Raw genomic sequence first — 17354 nt, forward strand, 5'->3', positions numbered from 1 at the left:
TGACAGGGCTAGTTTAAGTTGTTTTGAGCTTTATGTGCTTATTAAATTGATGTATCTTGCTTATTCCAATTATTCCAGCAAAATAAAAAATAAAAAAAAGTTTTCAAAATTGGTCAAAAGCTGGCAGGGGTATACGGAAATCCCTATTCCATTGCAAATGATAGCTAAACGTGATTACAAAACTAAATTGACGACCAGAAAAATAATAGACTTTGTAATAAATGTGCCTTTGTAAATATCCTACTTAACCAGGCAGTGTTGTAGCTGTATCTGAACACTAGATAGAGCCAGAGATCAGATGATTTGTTTTTTGTTTTTTACTAGCAACAGTAGCTACTGTGGTGCATTCTATAATTACATGTTCAGTTAAAGGAGGTTGTTTTACAATCTGCGTTAGTTCACTGACACAAATTAAAATGGTTGGCTGACCAAGACGTCCCTCGAAGTTACGTAACATATGACTCGGGAGACATATTAATGTGTTTGTTCAGGTTTTACGTCATAAAACTGACAAAATAACGAAGATAAAGTTACGTACCGAACACAGAGCATCAACAGTTGCTCAGGTCTCGTATTCAGTTTGGGTGCTGCTCGTTATCCGCATACTCAGTAATAGGAAATCGGAAAGAACGCTAGATAATACAGCCAAAATGTGAATTACTACAAAGTAAGATTAAGATAGATAAGGGAATCGGCTAACTTAACATTCATTTTCTAGTGATACATTAAGTGACATTTTGTTTGGATAAAAGAATAAAGTAGGACTTTGTGAAACAGGATACAAATGTAATTACTTGCACTGTGGGTGGATTTCAAATTTGCATTCAATTTTGTGTTTGTGTTCTTTCATAAGGATTATAGAACAATTATTGCTAAGTTAGTAAGTCAAAAGAAAGGTCACGATACAATATCCACTTTGTTTCTCAGAAATGAATGACACAATTCTAAGATTGAAATTGAATCTCTCCAACATACAACGTTCTCTGTAGTCAGTGAAGGTAGCATTGGTCCCGCTTCACTGCGCAGGCCCAAAACACTTAAACGTGAGCTGCAACTTCACCGGGATCCTCGCGCCCACAACAACCCGCATCATCATCATCATCACCATCATCATCATCACGACCATCATCATCTCCAACAGCAGCAGCAGCATCAGTGTGATGAAGCAGCTGAGGACGGAGGGCTTCCCGCTCTGAGACACCGAATCAGCCCGTAGATTCACGAACAGGTACGAGCCTTTTATCACTTTGGATGATGCTTTGAAAACAATTCTAAGTAGTGAGGAACAATTTGATTTCATTTCAACTGAAAGTTAGGAAATGTCCTACAATTTACACAATATAACAGTATTTTCCCTCCCCTTTCCCCCTCTAAAATTACTATTAATGTGTCTAAAATTCCCTTCACCTTGTGGTTTTCTGCACTGCTTGGCTCAGTGTGTGGGGGTTGTGGGCAGATAATATTCATAAACCTGTGTGTGTGTGTGTGTGTGTGTGTGTGTGTGTGTGTGTGTGTGTGTGTAAATGTAGGTGTAACAGAAGCTGTGTTTCATACATCTATTAATAGTGACAAACACCTCCAGTAAACCGGCTACCTGTTGTGCAGGTTGAGCTGTGGACTTAACTTTGTTAAATTATAAATCTAGTACCACTGCATCAAAATAAATAACTAAATAACTTCAAGTGCCATTAAGAATATAAATTTGAAATAAAAATAGAATGCATATCAGTATTCGTATATCAACATGTCAATATAATTAGCCAATATTGAGTTATTACAGATATATCAATATATCAGAACATATCCTTTTAATGTTTTATTTTTTATGTTTAACCTTTATTTGTCTTAATTAAGTACTTCACCCTCTGAAGTTTTAGTGGATTTCACTTTTATTTGCCACCTTCAAAGCTGAACTGTAAAACAGATCCTTTGTGGACAGGACAACACATTCCATTTTGTGAAAATGCGACATGTCTGCCAAGCCTGAAAGCCACAAATGAGACCTCATTTGTTCTGTAAACTCGCTCTGTAAACAACAAATGGTTGCTGTTTACAGAGAGAGTGTGAAGGACTCAAATGGATCGCGTGACAATCAAGCATGTAACAATAATTTGGAATCTACTGTCATGTTATGATTACAGAGCGATTTATTCCTACACAATGTAGTAAATGATTAAAAATGTATTTTACTTAGCAGTTAACGTCTTTTTTAAACTGCTTAAAATCTATTATTTCTATTAACAATTTCCATTTACACTTGTTGTTCTGTGTTTGTGTAAAACAACAGAATTGTCCAGTGTTTTTTTAATCTCTCTGATATTCATATCAGTATAGGCCCTGACTGATAGATACACAACCATAGTTTGTAACATAACCCTATGTTTTATAGTGAATATAGAGGAAAGTGGCTGTATTTGGCCAGACAGTACCTTATTTTGGTGTCCTCCAGCTGCAAGGGACCCACTACATTTATCTGAAAGGTGCTTTTGCTACTGGGTATGATTTAGTAGTAGAAATGTAGACATGTTTGAACTGCGGAGAGTTGACTGAAGAGGGTGAAGGTCATAAATGTAACACCCCTGCAATATCCCAGACCTCCCAGAATGAAACAGTGGAATGAAACTGTTTGACATTTTGTTGGTGACAGCTCTGAAACCAATCTAAGGTCCAGCTCTCGCCTCTCATTGATGGACAGGAAGTAAATATTTACGCTGAGAGGTTACAAATGATACACACTTTACATCAGACTGCAAGTGCAACTGAAAGATGAGAATGGAAAAGGGAAAACTGTCAGCAAGCAGGATCATTTTCTGTAGATTGCGGTTGTGTTTCATGTGGAAATCAGATGAAAGAATCAGCAGGTACAAACATCAGGACTCAGAATGAGTTTGAATTGTCTACCAGTGATGCTGCACTGCATCAAATTTAGCCTCTCCTGTTTTTTAATTTATTCACTCCAAATACGTAAAAGGAGAGACGGATTAAATCAGAGCTTCGCGTGGAAACCTGAAGCATTGGTGATGCTGATATTTTCCAAATCAACACACTTCTGCCTACAATTGCGCAGGGATTTCATTCTAAAACAATCCCCCAGAGCTGATATGATGTCATTGTCTTTAGCCAAACGGAAAGAAGGTGAAACTACTGTAGTTCAGAGTCGTAATCATAGGTTTGTAGCATGCTGACAAGTGGTGTGTGTGCATGTACGCGGTTTATCCATCTTACACAACTCACAGATCACTTTAACTTTGTAACTTCAATGTTATTGTGAGCTCAGATGAATGTAGATGAGGAGCAAATGTAAAAGGATTTGATTACTTCCATGAAAATACAGCCCTTGCTCACTTCCTTACATGTCAGGCTCAGAACTTGTCAATCAACTCTCACACTTGTAGTTGCAGTTTTTTTCTTAAGTGTTAAGCAGATATCAGGGAAGGCGACGCTGATTAATGCTTAACACCCTCAGCTGAAGCGGGAGTCTGTGTATTTCTTTCTTCTCTTATTATTTTTTTTAATGTTCACAGATATTGATTCTCTGCCATAATCACATCTAATCAGGCCAAGAAATCAGAGTGTGAAACCACTCGACAGCCATTTCAACACTTTCTTTTAAAATGTGGTGGTATTGAAGAGGAAAATTCCAAAGAAAAGGGATTCTGGCTGAAAAACAAACCCTCAGTCATCCAGTTTGCTTGAACCATAATTTCTCGAAGGGTTTCAAAGGCTGCAGAACTAATCAATAATACAGGTTTATCTTAAAACGGAGGACGCCGACATTCCAACAACCAGTTGAGTCACTTCGTTCTGAAATGGACAGAAATATAGACGCACTCTAACTCCGGCTAGTATAATTCAGAAATGTTCAGAAGCAATATAATGAGTTTCCCCCATTATACCCGTTTGAAACACTTTCTTATAATTGTAATCCAGGAAAGTTTTATATAACACTAAAACCCTCAGAGACTTGCTGACTTCACAGTTGAAGATTGTTACCGATTTTGAGGATTTTCTAGCAGATTCCTTTTTTTTTTACTTTTCCGGGTTGTTCCGTTTTTTTTTTTTTCAGTTATTCATGATTTTGACTTCCTGGGACACCCCTGTCTTTTGAGGTGTCTGTCTTCACACTAGGTAATAAGTGAGATTTCATTAGCCTGCTACGGCACGAGAAAAGTAAAAAGGAGGGACCAGGACATGGATAACATTATCTAGACATAATGGCTGAAATAGGAATTGATATTCTGCTGGGGGGGGGACCACTGAAATGTCACGCCTGGCATCAACATTTAAAATTCCTGTGTCTGTCACGCTTCACATCACTGTAGACTGAATGCACCTCTTAGAAACCAGATCAGACCACGCACGGGTTTTTTCCAGTTTCTCTCCAGTTGTTACTCGCAGAGAAGCAGAGCCTTTTTCTTAACCCGGACCGGCCAGAAGTGACCGCACAGATTCCCTCCGGAGGCACAATAAGAGACTCTTATACGGAATAAAGGCACTATTGTCTCTGCGGCTCGATGATGAAAGGAAGAAACAATTCCAGGTTTCACAGAGTCTCACACACCGCCCTGTCCTGGCCTGGGTAATTGCTGTGTAATGCTACACATGAATACACCCAAATCAGCACTCAGCCCCGTGCACTCTGAAAATGCACTCCTCAGACAATCAGAGGCATCAAATCCAAGTCTCCCGTCCCCATGGCAACAGCAGCTGCCATTCTGATTGTATGGGAAACGATATGTCTGAAAACTTGTCAAACGTAACTCTGAATTTCACTAGAGGGGAAGGAATTATACTGATGATTGGTTTTTAAAAAGGCAACAAGTGAATCTTTTTTTACAGTGGCATTAACCTTGATGATTCACATGAGATTAAAGGAATCCCAGATCTGCAGCTGTAGTCAAAGTCTGTGGAGCTGTTGTGCCTTTATGGTTTTAACCAACATTGGACACCAACAGAGGAAGTTATTAACAAATCAACGCATGAAGCATATCGAGGGGTTTTCCTTCTTTTTATGTGAAGTAGCAGGTATTAAAGTGTACTGTTTTGTGTTTAAGTGCAATCCAAGTTGTTGCATTTTACCATTTTCTACGAAAAGGTAACAAAACGTGAAGACATGCAGAATTGGACAGCTGTCAAAGTTCGACTTTGTACAGCTACTCTAAATTTCAATGTTAAACACAAACAAAGATTTGGCAAAAATTGTACATTTGACAGCTGTGTATTGCATGGAAGGACTGTGGATGAAGGGAATCTAGCCTGCACACTGGCATGTCTCTAAATAAAAATGATCAATTCAAGTGTGAATGTTCCACATCCACAAAATTAGGTCAGAATGAGTGTGTGTTATGGAATTAGGACACAGTTGAAGAATCTGACCAAGCATTTGGTGCCAATTTCCATAGCAATTTTTGATACTGCAGCGTGAAGAATTCAGCTGTGCGTCTAACAGTTTCCTGCATCAATAACCAGGACTAAAGACGAAAGGCAAAAAAAAAAGAAGTCGTGCCAAAATGGCATAGATGTTGTTAATCAATTATTAAGTTTCATCACTTTTCCTTCTTCTCCAGGATGACTGAGGTCATGAACTCTCTGGAACCAGGCGCGGAGGATTTCAGTGGGGTCGGAGCAGGAGAGGGTCAGGGTGCAGTATCCTTTGTGTGTTTGTGTGTGTGTGTGTGTGTGCTTACTCCTGGTTTCTATGAGCAGACATCATACAGTGGTGAGTCACAGGAGTGATGAGAAAGAGTAAAATGTGGGTTGGTGTGACAAAGGTCATCAGTTGGACTCAGTCCCTGCTGTGAGTAAATGGTATGTGTTTTATCCAGCTGAGCCAGCAGGACAACTGTGCTATTGTCTGCTTAAGTAAGATTTATTCTTTCAACACACATCATTGAATAACAAAAAGTGAATCATGATTTCTCTTTGATCCCCATTGAGAGGTTTTGTTTGGTCGATTTCATCATTTTCCTTTGTTGCTGTTTTGTTTTTTTTTAACTTATCAATCTGTTTCTGAATTCATTTTTTCCTTTGGTGAAGCACAAAGGATTTTTTCCGCGTTAGAAATGTATTATGTTTCAAGGAAGTAAGAATTTAGTGAATATTTTAATAACAAAAGTATAGTTGTAAGTGTTGTTGTTATTTAAGATGAAGAGATTAAAATGTACAGCCAAGCAAACTAGTGCCGTACTAAATACAGCTAAATCATCTGGTTTCCCACCTGAAGTAAGCATAGATAGCACTTAGTCACAAATGAGAGAAGTTGCCTCTCTTTATTTCCGCATTGTTGTTTCACTTGTGGTATGAATGATATTCTTATCCTCAAAATTTAAAAAAGAACCCTTCTGTTAACCTTACATAAGTTGTTGACAGCTTTTCCCAGATTCCCATGAGAGGTATCCAAAGCTGACCAAGAGGCTTCCCTCCATCGTGGTAGAGCCAACTGATGGAACCGAGGTAGAGAGCGGTGAGCTTCGCTGGCCGCCAGATGAGCCGGGCTCACCTGATGCCCACACTAAAAGACAGATTGAACAATCTGCAGGTGAGGGAGCGTGTAATGACACCAAAAAGGTCATTTTGGGGGTCAGAAACACACGGTTGCTGTTATTGTTTTGGTTCATTAGGGGTCATTAGGGGTCATTAAGGGTCACTGTGACCACTCACAATGAAGATGTTTGAGGCGAAAGTCACATGGGCTCATCAGCACATTGTTTCCTGACTTTTGTTGGGGTCTGGTGATTTATTCTCGCATTTTCCCTCACCAAGTTCCACAAAATTTAAATGGACATTTGTAGTTATTACAATTTCAATAAGAAATTATAATATAATATAATATCATTATAATAATTTGTCAAAAAGAAATGAATAGTTTTTTTTCATTCAAATTTGCAGACATGTACACAGAACAAATTTTGGTTTCAAAGGAAAAGAAAAAGATTCAATTCAATGGAATTCAACTTTATATATAAAGGGCCACATCAGAACAAACGTTATTTCGAGGCACTTTACATACAGAGCATTTAAGGAAACCCAACATTCGCCCACTTGGCAACAGCGTCAAGGGGGAAAAAAAGAAGAAAGAGACAGAAGAAGAACAATTCAGGCAAGGTGCGAACAACAACATCCACCATAGCATGCAGTCAGATTGCAACTCACTAATACCCAGTTAACCCAATAATTAATCATCCATGAAAGAACTTAACTAATTGGCCATCTGACATCAGAATTTAAAATGATCAATCTATGTGTTTGAATTTCTAGGATTGTTTCACATTTGGGGTTTGAGGTTTCTGTGAATATGTGTGTGTGAGAGCTTGTTGTGGAGCAGACAGCAGAGGACAGATTGCACATATTCCTACACATGGTGATAGTTGTAGATTGAATGAAGCTATTTCTGTGTCTCTCCCACTTGGCTTTACATCTGCTACATGACTTGTGTAATATATATGCAGAGTCAAAATAACATAAAAACAGACGACACTACCTATGTAGCCAATAATAGAAACATGATTAATGGTGAGTGATCCAGATTTCGCATATTCTTTCAGATGAGGAGCAGTCAGATCCCCCCGTGGACGACAGTGGTCAGGAGACTTCAGGTGGGGGGGCAGCGGAGATGGAGGACTCCAACTAAAACAAACGACTCCTGAAGAGTCCACTATAACTGTGAGTGTGTCCAGACGTGGACAAATTAAAAAAAAACAACAACCTAATTGAAGAGCGCATGGAAGGGTAGATCACAGAGAGACTTGATTCCCAAACCCTAGCAGATGGATTTCAAGCCTCACTAAATTGACAGAGGCTGTAATTTCCTTTACACTTAAACATCATGGAGGAGACAGCTCTAGTAATACAAATACAAAGAAATAAATATGTCAGTAAACCGGTAAAATCAAGCTCTCATTTGCATTGTGCATTTGTCAAAACGGACTGAACATATTGGCTATTTAATACAACAGGAGGTTAAAAATGGTTTTGAGGTTTTACAAGATGAATTTAAAGTACATGTAAGCTCCCCTCACAGGGCTCCACTTTGTATATCTAATTTGATTATACTCACAAATCTAGCCACATAATATTATACTTATATTACTAAAGCTCACAACAAGCGTTGACAAATAAAAGGTGTTTCCTCTCTCTGACTCTAAGCCCTCCTCCATCCTCACAACCCGATCTGCTCATCAGATCCGGACAGATGTTCCTAAATGCTGTCTTGAGTATTTAGCTCTTGTGTGCCATACTACTACTAATGGTAGTCACTGTATTTTGTGCACAGTTTTTACATTGATCCTAGATGTAAACGAACATCACTATAGTAAATGCTGAGCGCTGTAGTGAGGTGATGTTCTGTGGTACAATCTCACTGTTCAATTTGTAAATTTAGCTCTATGTTTTGCAGATTAGAAAGCATTCACGTTATTAAATGTTATTACGATACATACTTCAATATATTATAATGTGTGTTCATAGTCCCCATACAGTAACGGTGGAATGTAACTGTACTTTGTTTTCTAATATTATTGGATATTGAAGCAATATGTTCATCACAATTTGAAGGCCGTACTTTTTGTTACAGACGACAGATAGAAAAAATGATTTGCCTATTTTAGATGTGTGTCTTGCATATATTTTTTAAAATACTGGAAGTCTAAATTATTGCACAAGGAATAAAACCTTTTCAAAATTCTTAACACGTTGTTGTATTTATTACAAAAGAAATGCCATGTCTAACTAGTACTGGTTCCATTGTAACACGGTTTCTCTTGTATCTTCATGTCTCACTTTCAGATTAACAATGAACTTTAATGACCTCTATAGGTGATCCATTGGAAATGCAATGAGATTATGTAATCATCTCTGAGGAGAGCACAGGTGATGCAGGGGCAGAGAACAGGGTTTGATTGGTGGTAATGGTGCTATCGACGTTTTTACTGTCCATGTTAACAACAACTTGACTTATCGACTGGGCACTCAGAGACAGCTGAGGCGTCAGCGATGCTCCTGCTGACAGGTGTTGATATCCCCTCTTTGCAGAGAACTATCTGAGGCGCTGTTACAGAGGAACCAAGCCAGCTGTCTACAATTTTTCAGAAATGTTACTCTGTGAGTTGCTCCGCGTTGCATTATAGAACAAAAGCATCTGTTATGCCCATATTCACAATTTAGTATAAAAGTTGTAGCAGAGACACAAGGCACCCATGTCCAACATGGGTTGAGGCAGGTAATCAGATTTTTGCATTTTGACATTGCTCCTGTTCATATCAAAATTTCATTTTCACATGTTCAGTCCTCAGATCACAATTATGGGATGTTGTGATGTTATGGAAAGTCAGAAATCGGAATTGTAGCCACTGAGGAGATTGTATTCTCTGCATTTGTGAGGCAATATTGCATTGAATTGCATTAGGTCATGAAACAAGCTGTGTTTGAAGCTGTGCACTGTGACAAATTAGTAATTGTCTTCAAATAAGCAAGTTTAGATTATTAGAAAATCCATATTAGTGTTACATTTACATTTTTGTCAACACACTGACAAACTTGTTGTGTTTTACTGAAGGCACTCACTGTGCGCAGGAATTAAAATGTCTCTTCTTGTGGTCCCTGCAGTATCTCTCCTCCTTCCTCTCTGAAGAGTCCTCAGGTGCGTTTCTTCAGATTCTAAGCTCTCTGTCCTATTTTAGTCTCTGATTTATGTGCAATTAATAAAGGAAAGTAAACACAATATCTGCTGTACAAAATCCTGCATTCACGCAATGAAAAAAGCGTGTTAATGCTCATTAATGCTAATTGCTGCAATAACTCACTTTAACACAGTTTCCAGATTTCATGACAAAGTGATGGAGGGCACCTGCAAATGCTGTGTGTTTGTGCGTCGCCTGTTTATCGATGTCTTCTACTCCCTTAATATGAGGATTAGTTTCACCTCTGCTCTTCCTCACTAAATATGTTAAACTGGACAAGCTGATCACACCTGCAAGCGTCAGAACGGGTGTTTTGTAACGACTGGTGTCTCTGTCTGCCCGTCCACTTCCGGACCTGCTGCTATAAACTCACAAAATCTGTGGCGTGGGTGTTGTAACACACTGATTGTGAAAAAAAGGGGTTTTGCAGGTACATATTATAAAAGCTGATCCATTTTCTTGCTGTACCTTTTTCCTTCTCTCTGTCTTGTACATACGTGTACATACACACACTTAGACCGATGTCACATACACACTGCTCCCACGTACAGTCTGAAAGCTTGTTGAGCTTGATATACTATTAAAGGTCCGCCGGGTGTCATGATCCAGACAGTGAGATGGATTGGCGGAGTCTTCATCATATATTCCTTCATTCCCCGTTCTTCTCTGGATTTGACCTTTCTGATGACAGTCATGTGAAGAGCTCTTCATCAGAGCAAAGGGGTCACTCCTGGGAAAATGAAGGGCTGCGGGGAGCGAGGCTGCAAGGGGGAAAATGCAGTGTCAATTATCTTTCAAATGTCACAAGCTGTTTTTCAGAGGAAGCGACACTTGCTCTCCTTAAGGATCGTACACACTGTCTCTCATCGTCATTTACGCTGAAGACACACCATTCTCACAAAGGTGGAAGCTTTTAACATTTGTTGCTGCAGTGTAGCCATCAGGAAAACATTTTCATGTGTCATGTACTGCTGCTGCCGTGTGTATGGACCTTGTATCATAATTTAATATCTCTTATCTTCCTTCCTTCCATTTTGTGCTACTTTTTACTTTACTTTTTCTTTTACAGCATTACACTTGTGTGTTGTGTGATGGCTGTAGTCACTGCAGATTCACTATATATAAGCTCACAAAATCTCACGTGTCTTTCTTAATTTGCCTCCTTCTGCCCTTTTCTTTTATATTTGCTTACTTATTCATTTCCTTTCCTCCTTGTCTACCTTCTGTCATTCTCTTGATTCCTCCTTCCTTCTTCCTTCATCACCTGCTCTGAAAACTGAATACTAAACAATCTGGACCTCAGATACTTGTTTACTTTTACTGACGTATAAATGTGAATCCAATGTGTGCAATAGAGCTCTTTTGCATTGTGTTAACAAAATGTTTACTTTCTCTCCATCTCTAAAATCAACATCATTATTTTACTTAAAATGAAAGAACTTCATCAGTAAATATGGATTCTGCTATTTTCCTCTGGCTCTCTCTTTTCAGTTTGCTATTGTGTCAGAATCTATTCATGTTCGATATGGAAGAAAAAGCACACAAACTGCTGTATGCCAGTGGCCACTTGTAAATGAGTGTATTTAAAAGTACCTTCTAACACGCCCATTAGAGGCAGTGAGAGTTGTGAGGGAGTTGTGCTTTGATGATGTCAAAGTGTGCTGTGCCTGGACTTTCATCTCTCACTCCTGCTGCCTTCAAACAGCTCTTTCAAATGTGTCCATGATAGGCCAAGGTGACGCCGCCGCTGCCGCCCTTAGCCTCTCACAGCTCCACTCACCTGGAACACTTGGAACACTTTTTCTGCATTTAACAATAAATTGATCCATTTACACATTTATGAAGTGTAGGTCTGACTGATTCATTGTATTTATGAGACAACGTCATGATTTGTTTACATAAGTCCAAGCATATCTCCACCAAACACCAACCGCTGGCGGTGGATCAGAGGTTTGCAGACATGCAATGTGTGTGAGTAACAAACACATGAGGTATAAAGGATGAACATCTCTTGGTCATTTTGAGGGTGCATGGTGCTGAGTATATACACAACTACAGTGAGAATGGGTTTGAGGTTGACAAGCTGACCAGTGTGTATCCTGTCTCTTGCCCAATGACTGCCGGGATGCCAGCTCCCTGTGACCTGGCACAGGATAGGCAAAGAAAGAGAATGGAACTCTCATCATGGGTGTTCTGGATTTAGCCAGAGTGTTTCTATCACATGTAATAACGTTAAATAATTCACTTGACATTACTTTACTTTACTTTTACTTTAAGATCATTTGGCAGACGCTTTTATCCAAAGCGACTTACATTACATTACCTCCCTTCGCAGAGGGGGGAGCAATTGAGGGTTCGGTGCCTTGCTCAGGGGCACCTCGGCAGGGACTCAGCCGGCAACCTTCCGGTTCCCAAGCGGAAGCTCTACCCACTGAGCTACTGCCTACTGACATAAGCAACATATATCTCTAATGCAATGTCAGAATAAGTACTTGCATTATTTACAGGGTTTTTCTGATTGAAATATGTTCAAGTGGGAATTTAAGGACAAAATGGGGTTTCAGAGGTTAAATTATTGGAATGAATTCATAAGAGTTCAAGCTGAGTTTTGAATTTCAGCCCTACAGAACAAATAGCTGACAGTATTGAAATTTATATTGAAAATATGAAATTCTGATACCTAAGCAGTTGATTCATATCAGCTTCAGCCAATAAGTTTGAGGAGAAGATAGTTAGCGGCCCGAAATCTTTTCTAAATTCAGGAAAAGCAATCTGCTAATTGTATGTTTACATTGCAAAGCTGAAAGTCTAAACTCTCCAAAGGTTAGTGTGTATCAGTCTTTCCTCCAATAACAGAAAATCCTTCAAAATCATCAAAGGTTTGGTTTAGACCTGATAGGTAATGTGCACCGCCACATAAGCAAAGGGACATTTCTTCAAAGCCCATCTGCACCATGGATTTAATGAAACACTTGATTGTTCACTGACTAAATAAAAGAGCAGCAAGATGAACTGTATTTGATTGTATGAAGAGCTCTTGTGGAAGACAGCCAGCAAGGAGCTCCCTCTGCTGAGTCCTCTCAGCTCAGCCGCCTACACAGAGGACATGTTACACTCCTCCATCTGAAAGGTTTAGCAGGAAGAAAACACAGATATTAAGTGGTCAACTTGACGGACTGTCAAGTTTTAGTCACTTAAGTGAACCTGAGATGATGTTTTTGTCCTTGTGTTGCTCTGAACATCACTATGCTCATATATTACTGTCCAGGGCAGGAGCAGATTCCATGTGACTGCATAGGTTATGTGATATCATTCTGTGCCACACCGGTAATCTATCTTATCTCACATTGTATTCTGCTATTGTAGCTCTATAAATAATGGGAATAGTTTGTTACTTAGTCTCTAAAATGGTGGAGTCCTTGTGAAATATCAGGATAATGCTAGTTAGTGACAAAATGAGCCGGAGTGGATTTATAATCAATACCTTTGGAAAGCAGAATAAAAGTGATAATATAAACTGCTATCGCCTCTTACTTATGGTTATGAAATCCCACAGTATCAAATCCCTCAAAATGATTTTATACAAATAAATGACAATAGCAGAACCAGAGTTAGTATGAATAGAATAAGGTAAGGAGCTATAAATGCCATAGCAACTATAGACTGAACACTGAAATCTACATAGTGCAGTAGTGGTGTCACATGACTTTGTGACCATGGCTAAAAGACGCACCACATGTTACTATGGTAGCAGGTGGCTGTCTGCTTCTGAATACAGGGTGTCACAAATCAGGAGGGAAAGGATGAGAAACTGCCAAAACACGCTGATCATAGCTTTGTTGGTGCCATGCCATTACAGATACAAATTGGTTAAAGGTAGGGGACTAAAAGCTGCAGGTACACGGCCCCGGGAAAAACCCATAATTTACACATACCCCCTCAACAGGCATCTTAAATTAACCCAGAATTAGGCTAATCATTATTGTCAGCAGCCTAGGGAGTATAAGCAACATTTAGGATTTCACTGGTCTATTTACAAATCCAGTTAACTGCTTACCAATTATTCCATGTAATTTAAACATTAATCTGGCTGTAGAACTTTTAAGGGGAATTTCCAGTATTCCATTAAGCCAATCTTCAGGTGCTAGGCAAGATATGAATTGCAAATGGTGAAAAAAAAACATTCTCAGCATCACCATCCGTCTCTTTATTATCCTTTCACATAATAAACAGAGTGACGAGATAAGATACAGCTCCAAGATACAAATGTAAGGGATGTACACATTATACACAATTACACAAAGCGGTTTGTCATTCAGCTGTGGTACACAGTTGTTGAGTGAAGAGCACCTCTTCATTTGTTTGGGAATAACGTTCCACTCAAACATGCAGAGCAGCACAGGGTTACTCTAGTAACCTTTTCTATGAATAGTAAATGTCACTGTAATCAATTTTAGATAGGGTGGCTCTGCAGGTGGAGCCTGAGCTGGTGGGGAGGGATACAAAAATCTGGTTTCTCTTTGCATCAGAGCTGAGTTACCATCAATGTGTGGTAGTAAGCAGGGCCGTAGCCTATGAGGTCACTGGTCCAGACCTCGGGAATAGTTTCAGATTGAAATATAAAAATGGGCTATATAACTGTAAAAATACTCTTCTCTCCATTAAATGCATTTGACCGTATACTTTTGGTATAATTTTGACTTTAAATCATACAGAAAGGCAGTAAATTACGTTTAACTCAACAAAATGGAATGCCTAGAGACCCTTCCTCTCGTTCTAGACCTCAGTATTTTCTAAACCTTGGGTACTGCCTTGGTGGTAAGAAAACAAGGTGAAACACAAGTTAAAAGTGTAGGTTATTTTCATGATTTCTTGTGTTTTATCATCTATCTATCATCTCCAGCTTAATGCAGGAAAAACCAAAGAACTGGTGGTGGATTTCTGCAGGGGCATCTACTGTCCTCCTGTACTACGGGGAATAGACATCGAAATGGTGAAATCTCATAAGCACATAGGTGTTCACCTGAACAATGAACTGGACTGGACGGACAACTTGATTTTCTGTTCTATTTTTTCCGATTGTATTGTATCGTATCATATTGTATTGCATTGCATAGTAATACCAATTCAATAGGTAACCAATGGAAACAGGTCCCAGAGGGATGTGCTCCCTGGGCTCCTGACAACTTAAAGATAGATGGCTAAGGCAGTTGGACAAAGAGTTACAGTAGTAAAGATATGAAGTTACAACGGCATATATCGGAAATCTCCCCATGTGGGACGATTAAAGGTCCTAATAAAGGTTATCTTCATTCATTTCTCAACAGTTTCATAGGATAGGGTATGTCATATTTTAGAAGACCCAGGGAAAGCATGTAGATAGAGATAAGATAAGATAAGACTAAGAACTGACCGTTGTGGTACATCACCCTTCAGTACAGCAACATCAGACAGCATATTGTTAATGGGGACAGAGGCTGAGCTAAGATCTGATAAGAACCAAGACTGTGGCTTCCCCAGAGTCAGCATGCAAGAGAATGTCATTTAGCACTAGTAGAGCCTGAGCCTCAGACAAAAATCAGATTGAAACTTTTCAAAGAAATCAAAGCATATTAAAAAAAATTGCACATATGCTTGCACCAATGCCTGAGAACTGGAGCAGCAAAGAGAACATTGCTAAAAAAGGTTATTAAAATTAAAATAGGCAGCTCTGGTATCTTTACACATTAATTAAAAGCAATTAATAGATTCTTCCAGGTGAAAGAAATGAACTTGCAGTCTGAAAATGTTTCCACCTATGTTCAACCATTCGACACTGTTCAAAATGGTGTCATTGAGCCATGGGGAGGAGATGTATTGCATGTTTCCATTTTGATGCTAACGGAGAACCTCTGTCTTACTCTGGCAGGGGGAGCTACATGCTCAAACCCAAAGTGGAACTCAAGCCGAAAATGATGATGAAGATTATGCGTGGGACCAGAGATGTGTTGTTTCAAATTAAAAATGAACTTTTGTAATCTCAAAGCTCTGTAAAATAAAAACTTTGTCTTAATCAAGTGCAATAGATGACAGTAAGTTGGAAATTCCTGCTAAAAGTGCACCATTGGGTTTTGGCAGTTGGTAGACAACAACATATAATACAGGTCAGAAACTATTGACTCTAAGCTCCATCACTTCAAAACCAGATGATCCAAAGCACTAGGTGATCAATTACAAAGACAATTAAAAACACCAGCAAGGACTCCACTCCTAGAAAGAAATTTAAGGTAAGAAATTCAAAAGAGACTCTAGTTCTTCTGAGACCTAAACCCACATTGTACAGATTTCCACTCATTTTCCTCTAAGGTCTTATTTTTTAACATTTGCAATGCTGTAAAACGCAGAAAACAAATAGACCTACTTCTTCTCTTTCTTGCTGCAAAACCGCTGTGCACCCTGAGGCCATCTTAGCTTTTGTCTGTATAAAGCGTCTCCTGAGAAGCTAGGTATATTCTGATAGGCCAGCTGTATCAAGCCTAAGCTAGCAACAGACTCCGAATGATGGCTAAACTCCCCCTCATTAGACTCATGCTTGGTGGGTGTGTCTGACCTGATGTGTAGGTGGGTAAAGCCAACTGTGTCACATGTTAATGTCAATAAATCACAGATCTAACAGACAAACCACAAACGAAGCTTTGAGATTTGATAGATCAACATGTGAAAATAAGAACATGGACATCTGAATAATACTGACTTTAATACCCTAAGGTGCTTAAATGCCAGTTAATGGGATGAAGTTAACACCACATATCAGTCTCTGTCAAGTTGCAGCTCATCATTTACTCTGAAGTTTATCACTCAGACTTCTAATAGGGCTGCAAGCCACACAGGAGTCAACTCATAATTATCACAAGCTCTTGACACTTGGAAGCATTTATGCACAGCAGTGTTTGAAAGAATGAAACCACAACTCCATCATTTGCAGTGTTTTTACACAGCAAAACACTCCGATTTATAAATACCAGCCATTATTTCAAGTGCGTTGGGATCAACTCAAGACCGAGACCAGTAAAAATGCATTCTTAACAATAGCAAAATAAGCAGCAAGACATGTAAGTCACGGGATAAATGACAGAATATATTAGATGAACACTGTAATACTTTATTGATTTTTCCTGTACAAACAAAAATGAAGAAGAGAGGAGTGAAGAGTGAAGGGAGAACAATTCTTAATTCTCTTTTTCTCTTGATGTGAAATTTTGTTGCAAAGTAAATAGCATCTTATTGAAATGACTGTTCCTTACACTGTTTAGTGACCAACTCCAATCTGGAAAGAGCCCTGCACGACTTTTTGCTCTAAACAGAGTCACACAAAGTAAGAACGCTCACAGACACTTCCATCTTCCCATCTTTGCATCTTTGGCCTGTTCTCATGACACAGAGCTGATGATGCTGCATGCATTATTAAAGGTCTATCCAACTCCCATGTCATCATAGCATTTAAATTGGCAGCCTCTCATAACCTCCCGTGAGGCTTACATTACATTGACCCCTGTGGTACTGACAGGCAGAGCTGTGGAGAGACCAAAATATCTCCTTCAAACTCGAGTACTGGTAATTTGCTGAAAGGTGATGAAATGAATGGAGAAAAAATGCTTTCAACCTTCCTGCTCTGTTCACTAATTAGCAATGGATACA

The 17354-nt window shown here is 39.1% G+C and overlaps 1 protein-coding gene across 1 annotated transcript; it reads left to right on the top strand.

Annotated features, from left to right (window-relative positions):
* The first annotated feature begins 1059 nt into the window (after positions 1-1059).
* Positions 1060-7630, top strand: LOC142995565 (protein LBH-like). Its single transcript, XM_076146656.1, has 4 exons — positions 1060-1228; positions 5568-5646; positions 6370-6538; positions 7545-7630. Exons 2-4 carry the CDS (start codon positions 5569-5571, stop codon positions 7628-7630), a joined length of 333 nt encoding a protein of 110 aa, XP_076002771.1. The 5' UTR covers positions 1060-1228; position 5568.
* The last annotated feature ends 9724 nt before the right edge of the window (positions 7631-17354 follow it).

The sequence above is a fragment of the Genypterus blacodes genome, unplaced genomic scaffold (assembly GCF_046128005.1).
Source record: "Genypterus blacodes isolate CSIRO-AG114 ecotype Tasmania unplaced genomic scaffold, CSIRO-AGI_Gbla_v1 ptg000033l_1, whole genome shotgun sequence".
In the NCBI taxonomy this organism is placed as follows: domain Eukaryota; kingdom Metazoa; phylum Chordata; class Actinopteri; order Ophidiiformes; family Ophidiidae; genus Genypterus; species Genypterus blacodes.